General features: G+C 43.8%; 1 protein-coding gene across 1 annotated transcript; it reads left to right on the top strand.

Moving 5' to 3' along the window:
* Positions 1-893: 893 nt before the first annotated feature.
* Positions 894-1436, top strand: LOC148912655 (uncharacterized). The gene has a single exon (XM_089026790.1). It carries the CDS (start codon positions 894-896, stop codon positions 1434-1436), a length of 543 nt encoding a protein of 180 aa, XP_088882916.1.
* Positions 1437-24106: the final 22670 nt, after the last annotated feature.

Genomic DNA, 24106 nt, shown 5'->3' with positions numbered 1-24106 from the left:
GGAATGAAGAAAAATTAATCTCTCAATCCCAATACGGTGATTTTGTTGGAGATCTCAGCGGAGGCATGCAGTGTTTGTACGTCTATTCTGATATCGTGAGTTATCAAATCGTGGGAGATACGAAAGCAAGGTTGCTCAAAGTCCTTCCTGTAGAAGGAAAGTATGGAGACACCATTTACAAATCCTTCGATGTTCCAACTTACTACCCGGTTGGAACTAAAGAGTTTCAAGATATCAAGATCGATATAAGAGATGGATCAGGACGCAAGATTCAGTTTCAGAGAGGACGCGTAGTCGTGAACTTGCATTTTAGGAAAAGGCAACTATCATACCTTGTATAAAAAGAAGAAAATGAATCGGAAACACATTTCACCCCCTGAACTCTACAAAAATTACTATTTGAACCAAGCTCAACAGAAAGGGCGCGGTGGATCCTTTTTCGCGGGAAAGCTTTTTCAACGAGGTTATGGTCAACGAGGTGGAGGTATTGGAAATTTTTTCGGAAGCCTGTTTCGAAAAGCTTTACCTTTCTTAGCAATCGCATCCAAACAGGCTGGAAAGGTTGCGCTAAAAACTGGTGCCAATGTCCTAGCGGATACAGCTGCGGGTCAGCGCTTTCAAGACTCTCTCCGAAATCGATTGAAAGAATCGGGAATGGAATTGAAACGTGACGTCACAACACAAGTAAAAAATGCAATTAGTGGCCAAACTGGTACCGGTAAGAAGCGGAAGCGAGGTCAGCAAGAAAGGAGTCGAGTCCCACCGAAAAAGCGAATACAAACGAAAGACAAGCCGAAACGCATAAAACGCAAGAACAAGTCAAAGAGTCTCACAACTTCGAAAGCTACTAAGCCGAGAACATTTCAAGATATCTTTGGATAAGTCACCACAACATGGCCTTGATTCATCCTCGCTCACAAGAATGCATGGTGGAGGAACTCGATTTATTTTCTGTCAGTCCAACTCAAAATAGTGTAGTGAAAAAGACAGATATCGAATATCAACCTATTTCAGCCCTTAGTAGTTCTTCACCTGTTGAATTTAACATCCCTGGTACTGAAGACTATGTTCATCTCCCCTACACTCAACTCTACGTGTCGGCTCGCATCAAACATAAAGATGGTACTGATCTTGATGCGGACGAAAAAATAGGACCCGTGAACAACCTTTTGCACAGTCTTTGGCGGCAGGTAGATGTCTATTTTGGTTCGACACTGGTATCAAGTTCAACCAACACTTACAGTCCCGAAAGCTATAGTAAGACCCTCCTAAACTTTGGAATGGGTGCTAAAAAGTCTCAACTACAAGCTGCCATGTGGTATGGGGATACATCTGGTGCATTCGAAGATGCTAGGGTTGGCGCTACAGGAAAAAATGCAGGTTTCAAAAGTCGAAATGCGCTCGTCAAGGAGTCCACCGAGTTTGAGTTGATTTGACCTCTGTACTGTGACGTGTTCATGATTCAAAAGTATCTCTTGAGCTACGTAGACCGGAAGATCAAACTCGTTCCAAATGAACCTGAGTATTTCCTGATGTCTGCAGAAGCAGGAAAAGAATATAAGATAAGTTTTACTTCCATCAAACTCAAGGTCAGAAAAGTCAAGATTGCTAACCATGTAATCATGGCTCACGAATCAGCTTTGAGTAAAGCTCCCGCTGTTTACGGCGTCCCAAGAACCATGTGCAAGTCCTTTACCGTACCAGGAAATACACCCTCCCTCGTGAAAGATAATGTGTTTAACGGACAAATCCCCAAGCGACTCATTGTATTCATGAACAAGTCTGCCGCTACTAACGGAAGTTACGCAACAAATCCCTTCAACATGGATTTATTTTCCATATCGTCCATTGGCGTGTATGTTGATGGTGAACAAACTCCATCTAAACCGCTCAAATTGAATTTGACAGGGAGTGACAAAAAGTACCTAGAAAGTTTCCAGACGTTGTTCACAGGGACGGGGAAGTACCATGATGATGCAGGGAACCACATCACCCGTGGTGATTACCACAAAGGATACGGATTCTTCGTATTCGATCTACGACCTGATGGATGTGATGTGTCTGAATACTAAGGCCTCAGACAAAGAGGCAATCTCTCACTAGAGATCATCTTCAGTCGGGCTTTGGCAGAAGCCATAAATTTGTTTTGCACTGGGGAATTCGATAACATTGTCGAGATCGATCGAGAGCGAAACGTCCTGTACGATCACACATCGTGAACTCTTCACAGTTAACACAAGTCATGGAAAAAGATCCCAAAAGTCGCAATAAGTTTTGTGGAGTGTATGCCTCTGACACACTACCTATCACCATTGAACACTTTCCCTGTGGACTTATCGTCAATACTGACCCTCATGAAGAAAAAGGATCACACTGGTTGGCAATGAACTTTCCATCTAAGGAAAGGGGAGAATTTTTCGATTCCTACGGAAATCCACCAGACTTTTATCGTGAAAATTTTAAAACTTTTCTAGATAAACAGTCCAAAAGTTGGAAATATAATCATCGTTCTTTACAAAGTTTTAGTTCAAGTACATGTGGACAATTTTGTCTTTATTTTATCATGAACAGAAACCGTGGAAAATCATTATCTATGATTGTTAACTCGTTTAGTAAAAACACGTCAATTAACGATCATCGTGTAAGTGAATTTACTCGTAGGTATCTTAGTTCCTTAGGAGCAAGATTCAAACAAACAACACATCAGTTAGCGTTGACTCGTATGCAAAATAGAATCAATAAAAAACGATAGACGTATCATTGTGTAACGCGTTTATTCAATCATTTCACTCGCATACAAATATTTATCTCCTAATACGTAATCCAATTATCGGAAAAGCGCTTGGTCTTGCGTTGTCTGAAAACTGGACTCTTGATCCCCCTTGGCGTAGATGGTGGAGTGGGTGGAAATTGATAACCATCATTGGTCGTAGCTGAAACTGGAGTTTGTTTTCCCTGAAGCTGAGCAATATGGCTTCGACGTCTCTCGTTTCGCATCAGATACTTAGGCATGTTTATCTTGTCCAACGATTGTGTAAACAGTTCCCAACCCTTGGGATCAAAATCTTTCCTAGACCTCAGCTGATCGTTCACCAAGTCAATGATATTTGAACCGGGTATGGGATGGTCATTAATAGAAATTTCGCCTTTTTCGTTCCACGATATGTGTTCCCTATTAGCTTTCAAACGGTTGATCATTGATCGGGCTAAGGTGCGCGAGTTCTTTGGAACAGATTCCAATATTTCGTTGTCTGATAAATGTCTTTCTCCTACAACTCCTGGTTGATGGGGTTCGTCCTTGCTTGCTTCATCTTCCTGAGGGGTGGTTCTAGACGTATTCTCTTGGTGAATCTTAACAGTAGGAATAAACTGCTTTTTTTTCTCTTGTATGTCAAGAAATCGTTGAAGGTCTTGATGATATTGAGCTATTTTATCGCCTGTGGTCTTTTTTCCATCTTCTAGTATACCATCCATTTCTTTGTCTAATCGAATCAAGGATTTTGTCATGGGTGCAGTCTGAATGTTCTCTTTGCGTTCCAACATGTCCATGAATTCTTCAGGTACTAAAACCATTCGTTTAGAGTACTTCATTTCTTTCGAAAAAACAACTCCTTTAGAACTGAAATGACCGGGGGCAAAAGTGACAACAACAATGATCCTCCAGTCTGTACCATGTAGCGCTTCTTATGCTTCAGTGAAACTTGACGATCTGCGAGCGTTCTGAGCTGTTTCCTAAATCTCCCCAATCTCGCCTTCTGAGCCGGTGACAGTTTTACAATTCCCTTTAATACGTTGATTGCAATTTCAGAAATCGTCAACAACAAGTCCTTATCGCAATGTTCAAGTAAAGCCTTTCGCTGCTTCTTATTACACTTTGCTAAAACCGTGAGAAAATCTAGGTTACGTCTTACACGATCCGACATTCTAAATGAAATGAGACAATGGTAATATGTTCACCTTTTTTAAGTTCGCCTTACGTAGGATACGTGCCGTTCGTTGGGGAAAATATTAGTGCGAAGCCTAAAGCTACCGGGCGTGGTTGGATGCATGTCAAATAACAAATATCCATACAGCTTATCGGTTGCATCTTGGAAACTTTCTAATGCATAAAGACGATCCTGCTTCCCATGAAATGCCTGCTGAATCAAGTTAGAAATACCCAAAGAGTCGCGACAATTCTTAAAAGCAAAAATGTAATGGCAGTTGAGGGAAATAGTGCGAGAAAACTTGCCGGGTGGAAACAGATTCTGCAGAATGTAAATCACGGTGATGTTTCTGTGGTGAGAATGTTTCGTCATAAGGTCAGCCATACGCTGATCATTAGAACATGAAGCCATCAGGTCGTCCACGATCAAAATACCCGATTGGTTTTCAAACAGATCAAGCACATTCTCAGGAAATCCTTCCACGAACACAATACCAGGTACTTGCCTCCTAAATTCCGTAAAACTAGGTTGATAAGCTCCGTAACAATATATTATTTTGGATATTTCGCCTACAAAACTTTCATCTAAATTCTTCAACAATTTCAAAGTTAAGACGGTTTTTCCACATTGAGAAGGACCTGAGATCATGATACTAGAGGAGGTCTTAATTCGAATGTCTGTCATGGTTCAAAGCAGTAACGAAATAAAAAGAACACAAGAATTTACAAGACTTTATATCTTTATTTTCCTCATCGTACAATATCAAACATTCATTCTGATTATTCTATAAGATCGTCTATGAGAATGTCTTCAAGCTCTTCCCTCCTGCTAGATACGATATCTTCCCTGCTATCTTTACACTGATATTTCAAAAGCTCTAGCGCATTAAGTGGAGGGTTTAAAGTTTCAGTGTTTTTCATAAAAATCTTCATCACCTTGTCGTCGTCGACATCTTTCAAGGCTTCAAAAAAATAACGATACACCTTGATTTCTCTCGAAAGCATTAAACAGTCGTGATGGTCTTGTGAAGGGTCATCAATTTCGCAGGCTTCACAATTCTTGTTCACAAGGTGGCATATGTCTCTTTGCAGGACATCAGCATAAGCTCTCAGTAGAATACCTTCGATCTGTTCATTCCTCTCCGTTTTTGGGGCAGGATCTTCAGGTACGTAGGGGCACTCTGCAATGTTAAGGTTCAAAGGCGAGACCTCTTCGTGAAAAACGTCTGAGGGATCAACGTTGGCAAGCATGTCATCCAGCTCTCTTTGCCTCACATGGTCATAGAAGGCTGTATAGGCGTCGTGTGAAAAACTTTCAAATCTTTCTCCAGTCTCAACCAACTCGTAGGTCCAAATCCGTGAATTATCTTCCACGATGGTGGCATAAAATTTCTTCACGATCGTAACAGTGTCCATCTTGTTTTCACTACTTCTTTTTTCAACGTCTGCTTGAACTGATTAATGATAATGCATAGTAACATGCCTTATACATTTGCGAAAAGGGATCTGGTACCGTACACGTGATACAGCCAATTTATGCTGATGTTATACACGTACAAAAAATATATACGTATAGCCATCAACTCTCCATCATTCTCACACAAGCCTCCCTATCGTGACCTTAAGAAAAGAACCATGAAGTTGAGAAGTGGACGAATAATCGTACCGGGACACTTCAAACGCAAAACAGTCGTAAAAAGGATGGGGGATATCACGAAGAAGATACGAATCCTCACGTTGGAGTCAATAAAAGAAATAAAACTCGAGGTGACCGTCAAAGAAGCAAAGACATTTTTCAGTTTCTTGTTTTATCACTCTTGCAAGTACCTGGGAAACAAAGTAAGGTTAGAGGAAATCGAAAGAGTGCAAGGAAGAAAACCTTACCTTGATGAATTGTTGAACTGGAAAGAAGACGAAGCTTTTTGGCAAGAAACGTTCCAGAAAGCTTGGATTCGCATGCGAAGTGAACTTTCCCAGTCTACACTATTACAAGCATTCTACTACTTTATGAAGTATGAACATCGCGAACAGCTAGAAGAACCCGGGGCATTTGCTTGGATGAAAACTCAGATAGTATGCTATCTCCAAGACCTCTGCTTCCAAAACAGCAGTTCAAGGATGGTAGAACTGATGCACCAAATAAATCAAGTCAAGTCCCGTACTTTTATTGTCGTTGACAAAAAAGTCTACTTGAATGAGCTAACTGACGACTTGGCGTTCCAAATCATCAATCCTACATTTGCTACCTACATTCCTAACGTTGTTCCATGGCACAGAATCTTCGAATATTCCAGGCAAAGGTGTCGTTACATCCATGAAATTGATAATGGATGTACTGTAGTGAGGCTCCCCTCCACTAATTTTTCCATGTTTCCAAGGTACCATTTCAAGATCCTCGAGACGAAGGAAACCTTCGATAGCCCTGAAAAAGATATACATAAAGCGCTCTTGCTCCACAAGAAGTGTACCGAGAAAACATCACCGTCTTGCAAATTGCAGTTCATGCAAGAATGCAAAGACTATACAAACTTTTAAAACTTTGACTAAGAAACTTTTTTTTTCCTCAAATAAAACATTCTCAAATTAAACCTGTGCACTGATAAATATAACTTGTATTATAGCCCTAAGAAATGAAAACGTCTTCTAAATAAAACTCTTTCAAAATATTTCATGGTCTCCTTTATTCTGCAGTGTCTTGGTAAAGGGAGGAAAAAAACATCAAACCTATATTTTTTTCAAGAGCGATAAAACGAAAAGAGAAAAATATTCTTTTTGCGCGCCAAAAAAAAATCATGAATAAATTATCGTTTTCGATAATTTATACAGAAATTAAAAATTCAAACCCAACCATCTACCGCTGACCGCATGAAAACGCGGGACCAAAATGTCCGTCAAAGTGCAGGTATAGTAGTCAAACCAAAGAAAAATCCTATTGATTTGCCTAGCTTTCAGTGGAAAGAGATTCAAACAAAAGAAGAAATCGGGCGTGGGTCGTTTGGAATTGTTTTTAAATGTTCACTGGAGACAGGAAATGAGGTGGCCGTAAAGACGTTGAGTGCCGAAGGGCAAGCTTACTTGTTGAGATAACCAACAAAGGTTTATCAAAGAAGCTCGCTTGTTGAAAGCAGTAGTATTTTTATTTTGTAAAAATAGCGCATACTATCAGTTATATTTAAAGAATCACATACGTTTGTGCAACATAAATACACTGTAGTACTAAATGTACGTGGTATTCTATAATCATTACGATTTAGTGACAAACAGTTATTAAATTTTGCACGCTTTCAGCTCTGAATAGGTCCTGTTGAGAAGCATAGTTCAATGAACTCTGGATGAATTCAGGGGCCATGTAATATCTCGTGTCCCGATTTATTCTGTTTGTTTTCGAATTAAGGGCCAGTTCCTCAGTATGATCGGCTTTCTCCGAAATCACTTAATTTGCCAATAATTGGCTTCTCAGCATACAATTAACCCTTGATTTCTGGGTCAGTAATACCCTGCGAGCAGAGTCTCCTTTTAACTCCTCTACGGGCGAGAGGAGTTAAAAGGAGACTCTGCTCGCAGGGTAGGTCAGTAAATACTTGAATAATGGAGATTGCCGACTAAGATGTTTTGCGACTTGATATCCCTGTGGTCCCTGTGGGCAATTCCTTTGCTATGAAGACATCATTGTAGGCCGCTCGATATTTGAATGGCAATAGGAACAACAAGCTGCGACAGATCCCCATATTATGAACCCTTCCTTCGGCATCTGTAAAACCAAGGAATTCATTAAGGGAATTGACTTTCTTGTCGATGCCGTATGGTTGAAAGTCAAAGGCACAATATTCCAGCATGATTGCGTACGTATGTCATGAGCTTTTACTCCTTTCAACAAGCGAGCTTCTTTGATAAACCTTCGTTGGTCTTCTTGCCCTTCGGCACTCAACTTTTTAACAACTACCTCATTTCCTGTCTCCAGTAAACATTTAAAAACAATTCCAAACGACCCACGCCCGATTCCTTCTCTTGTTTGAATCTCTTTCCACTGAAAGCTGGCAAATCAATAGGATAGTAGACTATATTTTTGAAGTATGCAGAAGGTTACCGTCCTCGTCGAACTCTGAACAAGCGTGAACTGGATCAGGTAACTGGTTCTCATAAAACCGCTGTTTTTCTTTCGGAGGCAAATCCATATAATTCCTTCCATAAACATTCCCCAAAAATTTCTCCCATTGATTTGGAACAGATATATCAAAGCCCTCGAATCGTAACACTCTCAGCGGGAAAGCTTTGTAATCACCAGTGTTGAAGCCTAAGATCCAACCAATAAAACGCCATGCTTTCTTTACTTTAGTAGTATAGGGAATGGGGGTTCCAGCGCAATCTCAACACGGGGTAAGACCCGCGTCAAAAATCCACCTACGGACGACCCCCACTCCAAGTGTGGTTGAGGGCAACAGCGCACTTAAATATGTTAGTCTATATATGGAGTGCGAAGATTGTAAGAGAACTTTTAAGAAAGAAGCGGATTTGAAAAAGCATTTGAAAATGAAGACGAAGTGTATGAGCAGTTATGATTGTGGATGTGGTAAGAAGTTTGAGACTAAGGTTAAATTGTTTTGGCATTGTCAGGACTGTGAGTACGACTACGACGACCTAAAAAGTGCTTGGTATTAGGTATAAAATATTTCCTATTATATAGATGGAATCCCAAAGCAACTTCAGCACGGTGTCAATACCCGGTAACGGTGAGATTGACGTTAGACAGTTTTGGCGTCAGTCAGAAAGGAAGGTTAAAAGGACTCTCCGAAAAGGTATAGAAGAATTAGGAGCCCTGAAAGCGAGCATAATGGTAGAAGTAAGTTTGTCAAAAGACGAGGTAATGACGACAGCAATGTTGCGATCAAAGTCGTTAGTGATATTAGAATCCACGAATCTGGATAGGTCACTCAGTGAAGCCTTAGAAGCAATAATGGAGTCGCTGTCTAACTACACGAAAGAAGGATCGGGTTGGACAGTAGAGGAGGTTGAAGGAATAGAGATAAGTATAGCCAGGTACGTACCCATACGAGGGGGGAGTTACGTACCGCTACCAACGTGGGTAGAAAGGAAGAAGGCTATTGTAAACGTGAAGAATGAAGACAATCGATGCTTTATGTGGGCAATCAGGTCTGCACTGTATCCAGCAGAGAAGGATCCCTGTAGGACAAGTAAGTATCCCACAGATGATTTAGAGTGGGATGGTGTGGAATTTCCCATGCAGTTGATAGACATCCCCATATTTGAGGAAATAAACGATCTAGCAATTAACGTTTACGGAGTCAGAGAGCAGACGATAGTACCGTTAGTTCTGTCAAAAAGTAAAGGAGAGCGCGTACATTTATTCTACCACGGCGGACACTACTCATGGGTTAAACACATTAGCAGACTATTCTACAGACATACTAAGCACAAAGGCAAAAAGTACTTCTGCGACTGCTGCTTGCTGTCATTTACATCCTTAAATACCCTAAAGAAACACGATGAGATCTGCCGCGGAGTCGAAGAAGTGGCGCAACGGATCCAGATACCCACCAACAAAGAGCTTTCATACGCAGACCATCAAAAGCAGATGCAGGTGCCTTACGTGATATATGCAGACTTTGAAGCGTTGATAACTAAGGAAGAGCAGAAAAGTGGTGCCACGAATAAGGTGGGATTACACGAGATCTGCTCCTTTGGTTACATAGTAGTCAGATCAGACGGTAAGGCCGACCCTCCTGTGATTTACCGAGGTAAGAACGCAGCTAATGAGTTTCTAGAAGCATTGCGAGAAGAGGAGGGGGAGATTAGAGAACAATTAAGACGTCCAAAGAAGATGGAATTTACCAAAGAGAACCAGGAGGCTTTTAACAAGGCAAAAAAATGCCACATTTGCCAACATACGCTTCTTCAGTTTGGAAGACGAGCCAAGAAAGCGTGGGATGAAGATGGAAAGTATCTAGGAGAAGCTCATTTTAAATGCGGGAAGTATGCTAAGAAAGGTGAGAAGCCGGGAAAGCCCTCCACGCACTGCATTCACTGCCACAAAGCATTTGTTGAGGATTTCTATGTGGATAAGGTTAGGGATCACTGCCACATCACGGGTAAATACAGAGGAGCGGCTCATTGGAAATGCAATATAAACTTCAAAGTAAATCCAGACATGGAGATTCCGGTGTTCTTTCACAACCTCCGCGGTTACGACTCCCATTTGCTACTACAAGGAACAGACGGCTCCGACGTCAAATGCATACCCAACAACAAAGAGCGCTACATGTCCGTAACTGTGGGTAAGCTAAAGTTCTTAGATTCGCAGCAGTTTATGGCGGACTCCTTAGCAAACCTCGTAAAGTATAACACCAACTTTCCCATTTCCAGTCAATATGGCGCGGAAAGGAAAGGAGTCTACCCATACGAATACATGGATTCCTGGGATCGATTCAAAGAGTCCCTACCACCCAAAGATCGCTTCTACAGCACCCTAAACGAGTCCGGCATAAAGGATGAGGAGTACCAGCATGCGTTAGACGTGTGGGAAAAGTACTCCTGTGAGAACATGGGGGACTACCACGACATCTACCTAAGGTCTGACGTAGTGCTGCTTGCAGATGTTTTCCAAAGCTTCAGAAAGATGGCTATGGAATATTACGGATTGGATCCCGCTAATTTCTACACGGCTCCTGGGCTCAGCTGGAGTGCTTTGTTAAAGAAGACAAATGCGCAGTTGGATCTCCTAACGGAGTACGACATGTATCGGTTTATGGAAGACGGTATTCGTGGCGGCGTATGCGGGCCCAGCCGACGTTATGCCCGCGCAAACAACCCCTTAGTAGAGCACGACCCAGAGAAACCAACCACATACATTTACTACCTGGATGCGAATAACCTTTATGGTTGGGCAATGTCACAGTACCTACCTGTGAGAGACTTCGAATGGGATCCAGTGAAGCCGATAGACTTCTACATGCAGGTAGGAAAGGAGGAAGACAAGGGTTACGTCTTAGAAGTGGATCTGGAGTACCCAGAGCGCCTGCACGACGAACACAATGAGTTCCCCTTAGCACCAGAAGCGATAGAGATACCATTTAAGCAGCTAAGTCCGCTGCAAAAGCAAATGTGCCCTGGTTACAAACCGTACAGGAAACTAACTATGAACCTGATGGATAAGAAGAAGTATGTGGTACATTACCGCAACCTGCAGTTCTACGTGCGACACGGAATGCGCGTAGAGAAGATCCACAGAGTCCTAAAATTCACGCAGGAACCCTGGATGCGCCCCTACATTGACTTTAACACGCAAAAGCGTACCGCAGCGAAAAATGACTTCGAGAAAAACCTCTTCAAACTGATGAACAACAGCGTGTTCGGAAAGACAATGGAGAACATCCGCAAGCGCGTAAGCGTAAAAATAGTCAGCACCAAAGAGGAAGCAGAAGCATACGTGTCACAGCCAGGCTTCGTTAGATACGTAGAAATGCTGAACTTCTACGTGATTCACATGAAAAGGGCAAACCTCTTACTAAACAAGCCCGTTTACACAGGCTTTACGGTGCTGGATCTATCGAAGCTGCTTATGTATGAGTTCTACTACGATAAGCTTAAGCCAAAGTACGGAGACCGCTGTCGCCTCCTGTACACAGACACCGACTCCCTAATTCTAGAAGTGCAAACGGAAGACGTTTACAAAGACTGCCTCCCCGACATAGACGAGTACGACACCAGCGGTTACCCGAAGGAGCACTTCCTTTACTCTGCGAAGAATAAGAAGGTAATTGGGAAGATGAAAGACGAAATGTTAGGAAAACCCATAGTAGAGTACGTGGGTCTGAAACCAAAGATGTACAGCGTGCTAAAGTTAGACGGCGTAGAAAAGAAAGCTAAACGCGTAAAAAAGTACGTGGTTAAGAAGGACATTACGCACGAGTCCTACCTCAACGTATTACAAACACGCAAGGAACAGCGGCATAAGATGAACAGCCTGCGCAGCTATGGTCATCAGATACATAACGTCACGCAGGAGAAGGTGTCACTGTCTGCATTTGACGGTAAGCGATGGATGTGTGATGACGGAGTGCATACGATAGCATTCGGACATCACACGATAAGCAGTTCTTCCATGACGAACCCACGTGTGGGGCCATCGTGAAGATAATACAAGATGGGCTGACCCTTCTTAGCTATTACGCTTCGGATCTGGTAAGTTTCCAAAGACCAATTAGGATCCGTAGCTCTTTTGGATCCTCCTTCTAATTCACCCGGTCCGTAGAGATATCGGACTGTGACATTACCTAATTTTTTTTCATGGGGGAAGACCGCCCTCGAACTTCTGACGTAGGACTTGTGTTCCACGTGTTTCTTCTTCATAGCATCCTTGGGTTTCATTCCCGTAGCCCTGGCCGCCTCGTTGTTCAAAGCCGCGACGACCTGGGGGAGCCGCTGTGTCCATTCCCTGTTGCGCTTGGAGGGATCTTCCAGCTCTTTCCAATACTGGTACCCAAAGAGACGCTCGGCCAGGGTCTTATTGAATCTTTCGACGATGCTCTGACCCCTGTGGTACTCTGCCTCGGCTCTCCTAATTTTAGTGCTGTGGTCTTTCAGGGTTTTGGTAACCACGCCCATGAACTCCGTCCCCGCATCCACTTGCAGCAGCTTAGGCCATTTCAAGACGCGCTTATAAATCCTACCTAGGGCTTCTGCGACTTCCCCAGAATCCTTGCTGGTTATGGGTTCGGCGTCCTTGTATCTGCTTGCGATATCAACTACGGTCAAAGCGTACCTATAGGTCTTTTTTCTCACCTTGTCGTGCGGTAAGAAAAGCAAGTCCGCCTGATGAACTTCATTAGGGGTATTTACGGTAAAGCTGGGCCTGGGAATGTACTTAGGCACGGGAAGATAAACCTGCCAGAGGGTTTGTTTTCTTAGCCAGTTCTTAGCCGTTTCATCTGATACCCTGGCCGCGGTCGCGAGTTTCTTGATGGCCGACGCTCCTTTCCAATAGCCTTCAGGCCCATAGTAAATCCTTTTAAGTTTGTCCTCTACGCGGCCCATTATATAAATTTGATTCAAGCGAAGGATAGGACAAGATTGATCTTACGTCCGTTAAAATCCACCGTCTTTCCGTCCACTTTGATGGTGATGTTTATGCTTTCTACCAAATTAGACAAGTCATAGCTCAAAGAAATGGGAGTGTATTCTACTGGGTCAAATGGATTACCTTTGGGCAGAAACTTGGACATAAGAGAAGACTTTTCTCCATTGTTGTAACTAGGGACCAAGTCGCAATAGACTTCGTAAGAGGATGCGACTTTCCATTTCACAAGTATGGCTGTGTCGGTAATTGTCTTGCCCGAGGCACATAATAAAGATCCCAATGGGTCAGACTTTCCAAAAGTTACTGAATAGTTTGGCATATTATGTTTGAAGGTCATTTCGTGCGGCAATCCTGTGGTGAGCGTATAACCGTGTTTTGCTAATTCCTTAGCAAGGGTGATTGGTGTGTAATGTCCATCGGGCAGCAATACGCCTTGATAATTGCCGCCGCCTTTATGCTCAGTGACCAAGGCATTGACTAAATTATACCAAGAATTGTACAAAGAGCAACTAACCAGCCTAACCTTATGGGCTTTAATGGGGGGATTTAAATAAGTGGTAAAGTTATTTTTATCGCTTTCCAAAAAGACGATCATATATTACAGGGGACAAGTCCCCTTCGTTAGAGCAGATACGCCAAAGCTACGCCTCCCGCCAGCCCTGCGACTCCTACGAAGACCAACTCATTGTCTTTTTGTTTCTTAGAAGGCTGGTAGTAATTCTTGAACTGAGGCCTTTTCAACCCCGTTAATGCCGCGGGGTGTGCTTGCGCATAAAGCTTAAAGGCGTAGTCTGTGTTTTCGAAGTTCTTATCCGCCTGCATCTTTTCTTGGTAGTTCTTATCCAACCAATCCCTGTAAGCTTGTCTTTTTTCATTCCAAGCTGCCACGTCTCGCTGATATTTCTCCAGCGCTAAGTCGTGTCTCTTCCTTTCGGCGGCCAAATCTCCGCTGCGATCACCTCTAACTAATCTATCCAAATATTGACCACCATAATTAGCTCCAGTGAATGCTAAGGCTGCAATAACTCCACCTGCGACCACGCTAGCCATTATATATTACACCGTAGGCAGGTACTTTTCCTTCCGTAGGTAATCCTTTACCATGATAGCCCCGCCAACGGCAGCGGTCATCTTAGCAAAATTAGCGAAGCTCTTGCTTGGGTCTTCAGTAAAGTCTTCTTTGAGCACTTTCTTACCTACCCAACCAATACCCGCAACGATGGAAGTAATGATAGCTGCTTCTTCAACAGTTTTCAATAACGCGGTTGACATTATATTACAAAGCGAGAAGGTTATTACTCCATTTCAGGGATCTTACTTTTTCTAACGGGCGGCTCCGTAGGCGTGTAATGCGCTGGCTCCAACTTTACTTTTGGCTTTGCTGCCCGCCATTGTAAGTAAAGGCTGCCTGCTGCTATAGCGACTCCTAACGCGCCAATGACGTATCCCGGATTAATAAAGGATTCCTCTTCTTTTTCCTCCACCTTTTCCTCCTTTTTTGCCTTGTTCTTTTTATTCATCTCCGCGAGCTTCTTTCCGGCAGCGACTCTGCCTGGAGATTTAGCCTTGGTAATCTTGGTATCTTCTACGGGTGGTTGTTCTTCGGTGCCACTCATCTTATATTAAGGGACTTGAAGGACTTGACAAGTAACTTGATGACGACTTGACAATGACTTGGCAATGACTTGACAACGACTTGACTAAGTACTTGAGGTGACTTAACAACGACTTGACTAAGTACTTGAGGTGACTTGACAACGACTTGACTAAGTACTTGAGGTGACTTAACAACGACTTGACTAAGTACTTGAGGTGACTTGACAACGACTTGACTAAGTACTTGAGGCGACTTGATCAGGTACCTCAGCAAGTGCCGCCTGGAAGACCTTTTCGACTTCTCTGTCCTTCTTGAAGTCCTTCCAAGAGGCACCAAAGGTGCCCGCAAGTTCCTTCAAGTCGACATGCTGAGCTACGTGAAGTGCCGCAGAGGCGACTGCCATTAACTTACCGCACTTCAAAGACAACCACCCGCAGGTTATCTTAAGTTCTTGGGCGATGACATAGTCCTCGCTAATGTCCTTCCGCAGTTGCTCCACGTCGTCTATAGGCAGTGCAAGTCCAAGCAATTTAGTCGCAAGTCGGATAGCGGAGTCTGCTACGGCGTCCGTGGTCTTACTTGCAAGGGCAGCCTCGTACCTCTTATGGAACTTCTTAACCTCCTCTTCCGACAACTTATTAACCTGTTCATGGGTAAGTTCCTTGCCTATCATTTCTTTACACTTCCCAGAAGACACGAGGATGTTAAGTTGTTCCTTGAGGTTACTTTCGTCTAACTGCGCGGGGACTTCATCTAAGAGCTGCTCAATGTCCATATATGTTAATGGAATACGGAAACCTCAAAGAGAAGATCATTTTGGAATGTTGGTGCGTTTTTAAATGCCGCATGTATTCGTGTAACTGTTCCTTGGATATCTCACCGCCGTAGTCGCTTAAGATGGTTTCCAGGTCAGACTTGCTCGGAGTATAAAATACGACAAGTGAACCTATGTTTTCCCTAAAAGGCTTAGAGACGCTGGTAAGCTGCTGCGAGAGCAACCAAACGCTGATATTGTCGTGTCTACCGCTGAAGGCGAGTTTAACGAGCTCGGAGGTGCGCTTTTTTACGTCGTCCCCGCAGGCAATGTCATCCAGTATAAGGAGGGTTTGTGTATTCTTGGGGAATTGTTTGTGCCAAAACTTAAGATGGCCGGATAACTCGTTAGGATCTAAGATATCTACAAAGAAGTCGTCGTCTTTCACTCCTATGCCCGTCCAGGTGCGGTTATTCACGTAGGTGGGGCATAATAGCACTATGTAGTCGAAGCGGTATCTAAAGGGTCCTAATAGCTGCTCCACGACGAACTGCGTTTTGCCGCAGCCGGTGGGTCCTACTATCAGGGCATTGCAGGGAATATGGTTCGGATCCATTTATATTTTAGAAAATCACAGGGATTTTCACTAGATATATAGATGGAGCCAGTGGAAGCAGTGCAAAGAATTGTCGCCGACGCAAAAGATAAAAGAGACACCATAGAAATGCAAAGGGAGGAGATCGATCGGCTGAAAGAGCGCCTGCAGGAATTGTACGATGAAATGTGCGGTCTGAAGCGTGCAGAACGGTTTGGCGCGCTGATAACGATGGCAACGTGGGCTAAAGAAAGCGTTAAGGACTTTATGCGACATCCCCTGTAGAATGTCGACGTTTAGGTTAAATCTTTGTTAAGTATATGCTATTTAAAAAGTGTCTTAGAATGTTTACAATAAGGTTAAATCTTTGTTAAGTCGCCCATAAGCTATTCCAAAGAATGCCTCAGAATGTTGACGTTTAGGTTAAATCTTTGTTAAGTATATGTGGAAACTATTCCAAAGAATGCCTCAGAATGTTGACGTTTAGGTTAAATCTTTGTTAAGTATATGTGGAAACTATTCCAAAGAATGCCTCAGAATGTTGACGTTTAGGTTAAATCTTTGTTAAGTATATGTGGAAACTATTTCAAAGAGTGTCTCAGAATGTTGACGTTTAGGTTAAATCTTTGTTAAGGATGTTAAATGGAGGCTAAGATATTGTTAAGTATATATGGACTGCTTGTTGTGTAAGAAGGTGTTCAGCACCAAACAAAGACTTCAATACCACGTTCGTCGCGGCGTTTGTACAAAGAAACCCCTTAGCCGCGCTTGTAAGGATTGCGGTAAGGAATTCAGCACCGTTCAAAAGATGCAACAACATCAGGATAAACGCATTTGTGGGCTTTGTAAGGACTGTAATAAGGAATTCCACAACCCCTTCGAAATGCAGCAGCATCTGAAAAGGGGCGTCTGTAATCGAACCAGACAGTGTAGTTTCTGTAATAAGATACTTAGTAGTCGTCAACGTTTACAGACGCACCGGAGAACGCATGATTATAGGTTTCTCTCCCGCGCTTACGACTTGGAAGGCGTGGATTGCTACCAATGTGCGGATTTGATGTGTCGCTGCCCGCATAAAGAGGATTACTTAAGGAATCGCATAGATTACCATAAGAAGATAGTCCGTACTTTCCCCTCTTTTGAACGCGCCGAAGGCGTTCCGTGGACTAAAAGGGAGTATTGGAGGCAGGAGTGCGATCGTTGTGGTTGTGTTAGAGAAGAGGAACATATCTTCAACTGTCTTAACAAAGATTTAACCTAAACGTCAACATTCTGAGACACTTTTGAAATAGTTTCCGGGGTGTCTTAACAAAGATTTAACCTTATTGTCAACATTCTGAGACACTTTTGAAATAGTTTCCGGGGTGTCTTAACAAAGATTTAACCTTATTGTCAACATTCTGAGACACTTTTGAAATATATGATACGCAATAGCATTTCTTGGGGCCTTTAATAGTAAAGCAGGGTTTGCGCAAAGAGTCTCAAATCCTAATCTTATTTTTCTTGTTGTTTGTTAAGTATCATCAACATTTAACAAAACAACAAGAATAATAGGAACCCCTTTTAAGGAAGGTTGTAGGATATATGCTAGCCTACGCAGCTGCCTTTCTGGGAGGCATTCTAATTACCCTTTCAATATATGGACTGTATTACTTGCGAACTACCTGCCGACTGCATTACCCCTCGTAAGCCGCGTAAAAAATACACCTGCCTTCATTGCGACAGGGTATTCTCCGAAGGATCCTTTGTGGGGCATTGGTGCTCCGCGGATCCTAAAGCGCAGCGGACTTTAGCAGACGCGCTTAACTACAAAGAGGAGATGGAGTGACTCTTCTTTCAATGTCAAACTTCCATCGGCCATTTACCTTACCATAGCTGCGTAAGTGGGTGAATTCCTCGCCCTGAATTACGTACCGCACGCAATCCGGCGCCCAAAGGGAATATTCCTTGCCTTCTAAGTCTTTGAGGACTAACCGTAAACGGTCGATGTCTTCGAAGACGACGTAATTTTTTATTTCGTATGCTGCGCCTTCTATCAGGTCACGCCAATGTATCAGATTCAGCCTCATTATATCTATGAAATATTCTTAAATGTGTTGCCCTCGTTTCCGTGGTCTTGAAGCGCTTGCGACACCACGGACAAGGAATGCGGATGCCGCGCGCATAGTCGCTAACGGCGCGGCATAACTCGTCATAGTCGTTGCTGATTAACGTCTTATAACCATTTTCTTCGTACCTTTCTAAAAGTTCACGTTGACTGTCGGAAAGTATACCATTACCTTTAGGGGTTTTCAACTCAATGCAGAAGCCGCGGTACTTTTTGTGGGCATTCAGGATCATTAGGTCAGGTTGACCGCGTTGGTAGCCTTTCTGCCAGCATTTTATGCGTTTGCTGTCAGAATCCTGTAGTTCGCCTAAGCCTGGCGCTATGAGCATTTGAGGGTAAAAGCGGCATATGTAATCGACAACCTTCTTATGCAGGTCGAACTCATTTTCTATCTTAAAGATTAATTTGTTGGGTGTGTCAAACCGTCGCTCTATTTCGTACTTACCGGTTTTTCTAAGCGTAGGAAGTACGTCCTCCAAGACCCAATCCTGGAATTTCAGCGCTTTGGGTAACTTTGAACTGAATATCAATTGATACAACCCAGATTCGGAGATAAACACGGCATTTGGTTGCGTAGTAAAGGGGAGGCGATTCACCTCCACCTTGAGTTCGCTAAGCCTTACCTTGTATTTATCACGAACATGCACCTTAATCGCATCTTTTGGGTCTGCGTAACCCAATGCCAGCGCCACTTCCTTTGCTTTGAAATAAAGTTTATCGCCTTGCACGACTTGCAGTTTGGTTTCGTTGTTTTCGAATACGCGAAGCATATTATACGTAAGGAATATTTTATTTTTAGAATGGCTGAGGCAACGAAGTCATTAATAGGCAACGCTCTTTAGCTGATTCATTTCTACGCTCAGTTGCGCGTCCGACACCACGAAAACGTAGCAGTTTATCCTATCGCCGTCGGCCGCACTGGCGTTTTTGGTGCGTTTGATCTCCAATGTTATGCCATCCTGCGTATTTACTAGACGGAGGCCTTGACCATGTAGGTCTTCGTCGTTAATGGTGCGCATGTCAATCCATAACGCATACTTATCCTTAAAGAATTCCTCAGGGCTAATTTGGTCGCCAAACTTGCGCATTGCCTCCCTGTACACGTCTGCAGGCTTTATTCCCTGGGAGTAAACCTTGTTTGGGACTCCGTTGATATTCACGCCGACGTTAGTAATGTTGGGGTTGTGAAAGTCTTCGGAGTTGCGCTTACCAGCCTCATAGGGTTTGGCAAACACCAGCATTAACCCCGTGAGACTTCTTCGGGGGAGGTTAATGCTTTGGTTGATAACCTCATCCGTCTTATCCAAGAAGCTAAACGTCTTATACATCACTACGTGGTCGTAAAGGAATGCCTTGCCAGAGCTGTACTCCATGCCAGCGCTACGGGCCAGCTCTTCGCTGTACACCGTTTCGTACTGTAATTCTAAGTTGGTAATAGAGTATGGGGTTGTTGTGGTAAGTGCAGTGCTTAGCCCACCAATGATGTTATTAGCATCTGCTAAAGTTACTTCAAACTGCAGTTCGGCAAGCTGTCTTGGGTAATAGACACCGTGATTCGTGATTACTTCAAAGTCCAGTGGTATGACATACTTACTACCATAGGCGGTCTTTATTCGCTTTGCGTCTGCCACTGCGGTTTCTCCGCTGCCGTCAGTAGGTTGCGTTTTCGTAGGTGTGCGAACCTTACGTAGAATGACACTACCAATTCCTTGTTCTATCCTTTGCGCGCGGTCAAAGGCTGTCAACCATAAGTCTTTGTACGTGGTATACAGATCGTACCTATTTAAGTCCAGCAAGGATTCCCCGGCGAACTTTACGCGCATCTTAGAAACAATGTTGCGACCCACGTTGTTAACGATAATCCTTTCATCTGTGGGGCTTGACTGCACCGCTAGGTCAAACCTCAAAGCCAAGGTGCCAGGAAATAAGACTAGGTTATCCGTTAGGCGGGGTACGCCTACGTACAGCGTCTCCCCCGGCTTTGCGCTGCTGGGCGTGAATGTGACCCGGTGAAAGGTGCGTTCTGCTTTTAGCCCGCCAACCTGCTTAGGTAATACGTTGGGATTTAACTTTGAGCTTATCATATATAATGGAAGTAGAAGGAACGGATCCAGACTTTGACCCCCTTACCGAAGAAGGCCAAGTCGATATTAACGATGAAGAATACGACGCATGGATTAAGGACGCGGATACCAAGCCCCTAGTCTACGACATGGCCTTGATAAGCAAGTATGGCAATAGGTGGAAAAGCTTCAAGGCAGCCTTGAATCGCATGTGACAATCAAGGAACCGCGGCAGCCCCGTCCCCGAGTACTTGGAACTTCAAAACATAGATGAAGCAGCCGCGCGGGAAACCGTAGAGTGGGCAATGCAAGAGCTAACGCAGCGCTATTCCCGCTTCGATGCTGACGACGTAAGGCTCACAGAACGCGGAAACAAAGTCCTCATAAGCGTTCAAGACCTGAGATTTCCTGACAAAGACCGTTGGACCAAACCACAAATCCTCTTTGATGAGAATGGCGACGTTAGGGGTGACGTCTCAAGATTAAAAGGCTTCCAGCGTGCCACTAGAAGCCTGTTAGACCAGCTAGAAACCCTAAACGAAAAGGTCGCGCTAGAAAAACGCGTCGAGGAACTACAAGAAACGTTGAAAGAAAAGGAAACAAATTACGAAAGACAAATACGGCAGCTAACCGATGCTCAAAAGAAAGAAATCAAGGGCAAAAACGAAGTCATGCTGCAAATCAAGCGAGAAGCTGAAACGGCTTTAGACGAAAGGGACCAAGCCCGACGGGCCTTTGAGCTTGCCCTGCAAGACCTGGATATGAGCAAGGAAGAAGCTAAAAACTTGAATGTCACCATAGCCGGCTCTTTGGAGGAACGGCGGCAGTTGGTTGCCGAAATCAACACCAAAGAAGAACAAATCCGGCAAAGAGATCAGGCTATTGAAGACCTGGAAAAAAACATATCCGAAAAACAGGAAGTAATCAATGACCAGACTCGTCCCGAAGAGGAAAGGGAGGCAACCCAAAAGGAAGTAGAAACCCTTCAGGTGCGCCTTGCGGAATTACAGGCGCAAAAGGAAAACCTGGAAAAGGAGTTGGGGCTTACCACCAAGGAAAAGGTAAAAAGAGCCCTTTTGAAGTATGGTCTTCCGCTGGCATTTGCGGTCGCTATTTCAAGCGTAGTAGGCGTGATCTTGTCCGCGCTTAAGGCTACAGGCGCGGGCGTAAAGAAATTAGGCAATGGGCTGACGGACTTGGGAAAAAAGATGGCGGCCGGTCTTCCTGGGCTGCTGGGTAGCGTTCTTGGCCTGGCACTTAGGGCCGGCGGAGAACTGCTAAAGTTTGTGGGGAATAACATTTGGATATTAGTCGTAGCTATTGGAGTGGTACTCCTGAAGAAGATGAAGGGTTAATCTTATCCTTGTATGTTATGTCGGGCTTATCGTCGTCGGGCGCCCGAGGCATCCTCGACTGGGGATAAGTAAAGATAGTATTCGCACCGCCTTGATAATGCGGAACTAGTGGTATGGCGGTCATGGTGCTAATGGGCTTATGATTCCAAATAGCATCCGGTGGAGAAGGCCCCACAGTATTTATTCCTATGCGACCACGAGTTGCTATGGTCTTACCTCCATCGCTGGGACGAATTTGCAGCTTTGCATATTGGCAATTGGCTATCATATGAAAAGTCGCCGGCCTTTGATCTTCTCCGCTTACTGGAGGGGGCTCAGAGGAAAAATGAACTGGGTTCCTATTGTTAATTTTTTTTCTGTAAGGCAGTAATGGATGGTCATTCTCATCAACGATCCTAAACCCAGCATTGCACGAATACCCCGTATTAAGGCTAATAGTACACACAAGTAATCCCACGCCTCCAACCTTCACCCAAAGATCAGTGTCAAACCATTCATCATTTACGTACTCCTTCTCCTCTAAGTAATAAAGAAACCAATCTTCCTTTACATGTGGGTTCATATATTTCAGCAAACATAGTTTGCTTCTAGAGACTAAGCACCGTAAAAGTGCTAATGGTCTTGTGGTTATAAGCCGTGTCTCTTTGATTTTCTATGCCATTCACGCAAACGCTCCCAGAATCGTCTACGCGTATTTGCAGCTTTACCTTCCCATGGCAATCGGCGACCATGTGAAAAGTCCAAACCGATAGATTTTCCTCGCTGGCTGGGTTGGGCTCTACGGAAAAATGTACAGGCTCCCTGTTGCTCGTCTTCGCGCGCATAGGCTGCAGTATGCCATTCTCATCCAGGAACCTAAAGCCCACGTTGGCATGGCTGCTCGTGCCAATGCAAATACTACAAAGGATTAACTTCTTTCCTGAGTAGTTCAAATTCACGGACATGCCCGTGACATCAACCCAAGATGCCTGGGTGTATTTTTTCTCGCCTGTGTAAGTCGTATAAACACAATCTACTCCAGCTACGTAGGGGTTGTTCATCGCCATATATAATAGCTCAGACCAATGCTTGCAGCGGTTAAGCCGACCTTTAGTAAGTTATGGTCATATTCCTCGGTAACCTTCTTTACTGGTTTCTTTGGTTCGGGTTTTCCTACATGCGCCTTCTTCGATGGTTTTTCTACCTCTTTTTTTGGTTTCTCTACGAAGTGAGTAATGCCCTTGGTCATGTCAGAGTTCACGTCATTCACCCCAAACTTCATATCCTTAGTAGCTCGCTGCAGCTTGTTGTTATAACCCACAACGGAATTGGTGTTAATAACCAAATTACTTGGCATTAACCAACAACCAGGCGACAAAGCGTAATCCAGTCGCACTTTAGACTGCTGCACCGCCAATTGATATCTCTGCACCGATTTAGATATGTCATTTTCTATTATTGCAGACTCAAATAAAGTTAGGAATTCTTGTTGCGTTTCCTGTGAAGCGCCTTGGGATCCAACAATGGGGTTGCGGGTATTTACCTGCGCTCCCAGGATGCAGTACACGAATGCTTCAATGCTACGGTTAATCCTGGCTAGGTTCCTTAAACCTTTTCCTTTCATTAACACAAATGGATCCCAAGTGCCGGGGTAGTTCGTTTGAATTCTAGTAATTAATGAATTATTACTCTTATCACCACCCATATCACCGAACTCTAACTCATTACTTGGGTATTCCTGATGCCCATAATCGGCCGGCTTCTCACCGTTGGCACCCCAAACGTAAACGATGCCAAGGCCATGCGTCTTACCCTCTTTGTAACGAAAGTCTCTTTGCTGTGGTTTGAATTCATTAATTAACCTTTCTAGGGCTGCGGCGTTATATCGATTATTCATTGGATTAAATGCCTTATCTCCCGGTAAAGGTACGTTAAGCTCCTTCAACAACCTCCTTACCGTAAAGGCAACGTGAAACCGCATGATCGGAACGTGAAACATATCCGCGGCAACGCCACAACCTTTAGTGGCGGCCCAGACAGCAAAGTTTAACTGCTGCGGCCAATATCGCATATTGGGTCCTGCTAACCATTCCCTGGCCTCTTTACCCGACGTATGCTTTAACATCGTATCCCCATAGATATTCCTTACTACTACATCAAATGATTGCCTACCCACTGAAATCTTCAGGAACGTTACCATCGTTTCAAAGTCGTTTACACCACCTTCAGCATCGTAAAATGGGTAATCTTCCGTAGTTAACAATAAGTTTCTAGGAAAATTGGGTGCTTCATGCACGGGTGCCTCCTTCGTTATTGACAAATGCTGTGCCTTTTTCCTCTCCTCATGCGGCTCCAAGTCTGTATTGCTGTACATTCTTTCGCCGTTATAGTAAATCCCATCGGGTCTTCTTTCGAACTTACTAGGGTCTGCATGCGGAAACGTCTTCCTAAAGGCTCTCCAGTTGGCATAATCCCGGTTGTCGTGATGTGGCTGCTCCTCAATATCATCCCCAAAAGCGTCGTACATTAGTATATAATGGATGTTATACCTTCAGCACCTCAGTTGTACCCAGATGTTCCCAATTATCACGCTACCACTAAGGATACAGGTCCTAACGAATTAAACGCTGAAAACTT

Source organism: Actinia tenebrosa, unplaced genomic scaffold (genome assembly GCF_029948245.1).
Source record: "Actinia tenebrosa isolate PJP-AT-01 unplaced genomic scaffold, QUT_ActTen_1.0 PGA_scaffold10__47_contigs__length_13832649, whole genome shotgun sequence".
In the NCBI taxonomy this organism is placed as follows: Eukaryota; Metazoa; Cnidaria; class Anthozoa; order Actiniaria; family Actiniidae; genus Actinia; species Actinia tenebrosa.
Note: the sequence above shows the minus strand (reverse complement) of the source record. Positions and strands in the feature narration are given on the sequence as shown.

Excerpts from the sequence above, each read along its gene's own strand:
- LOC148912655 (XM_089026790.1), top strand. The coding sequence starts at position 894 with ATGGCCTTGATTCATCCTCGCTCACAAGAATGCATGGTGGAGGAACTC.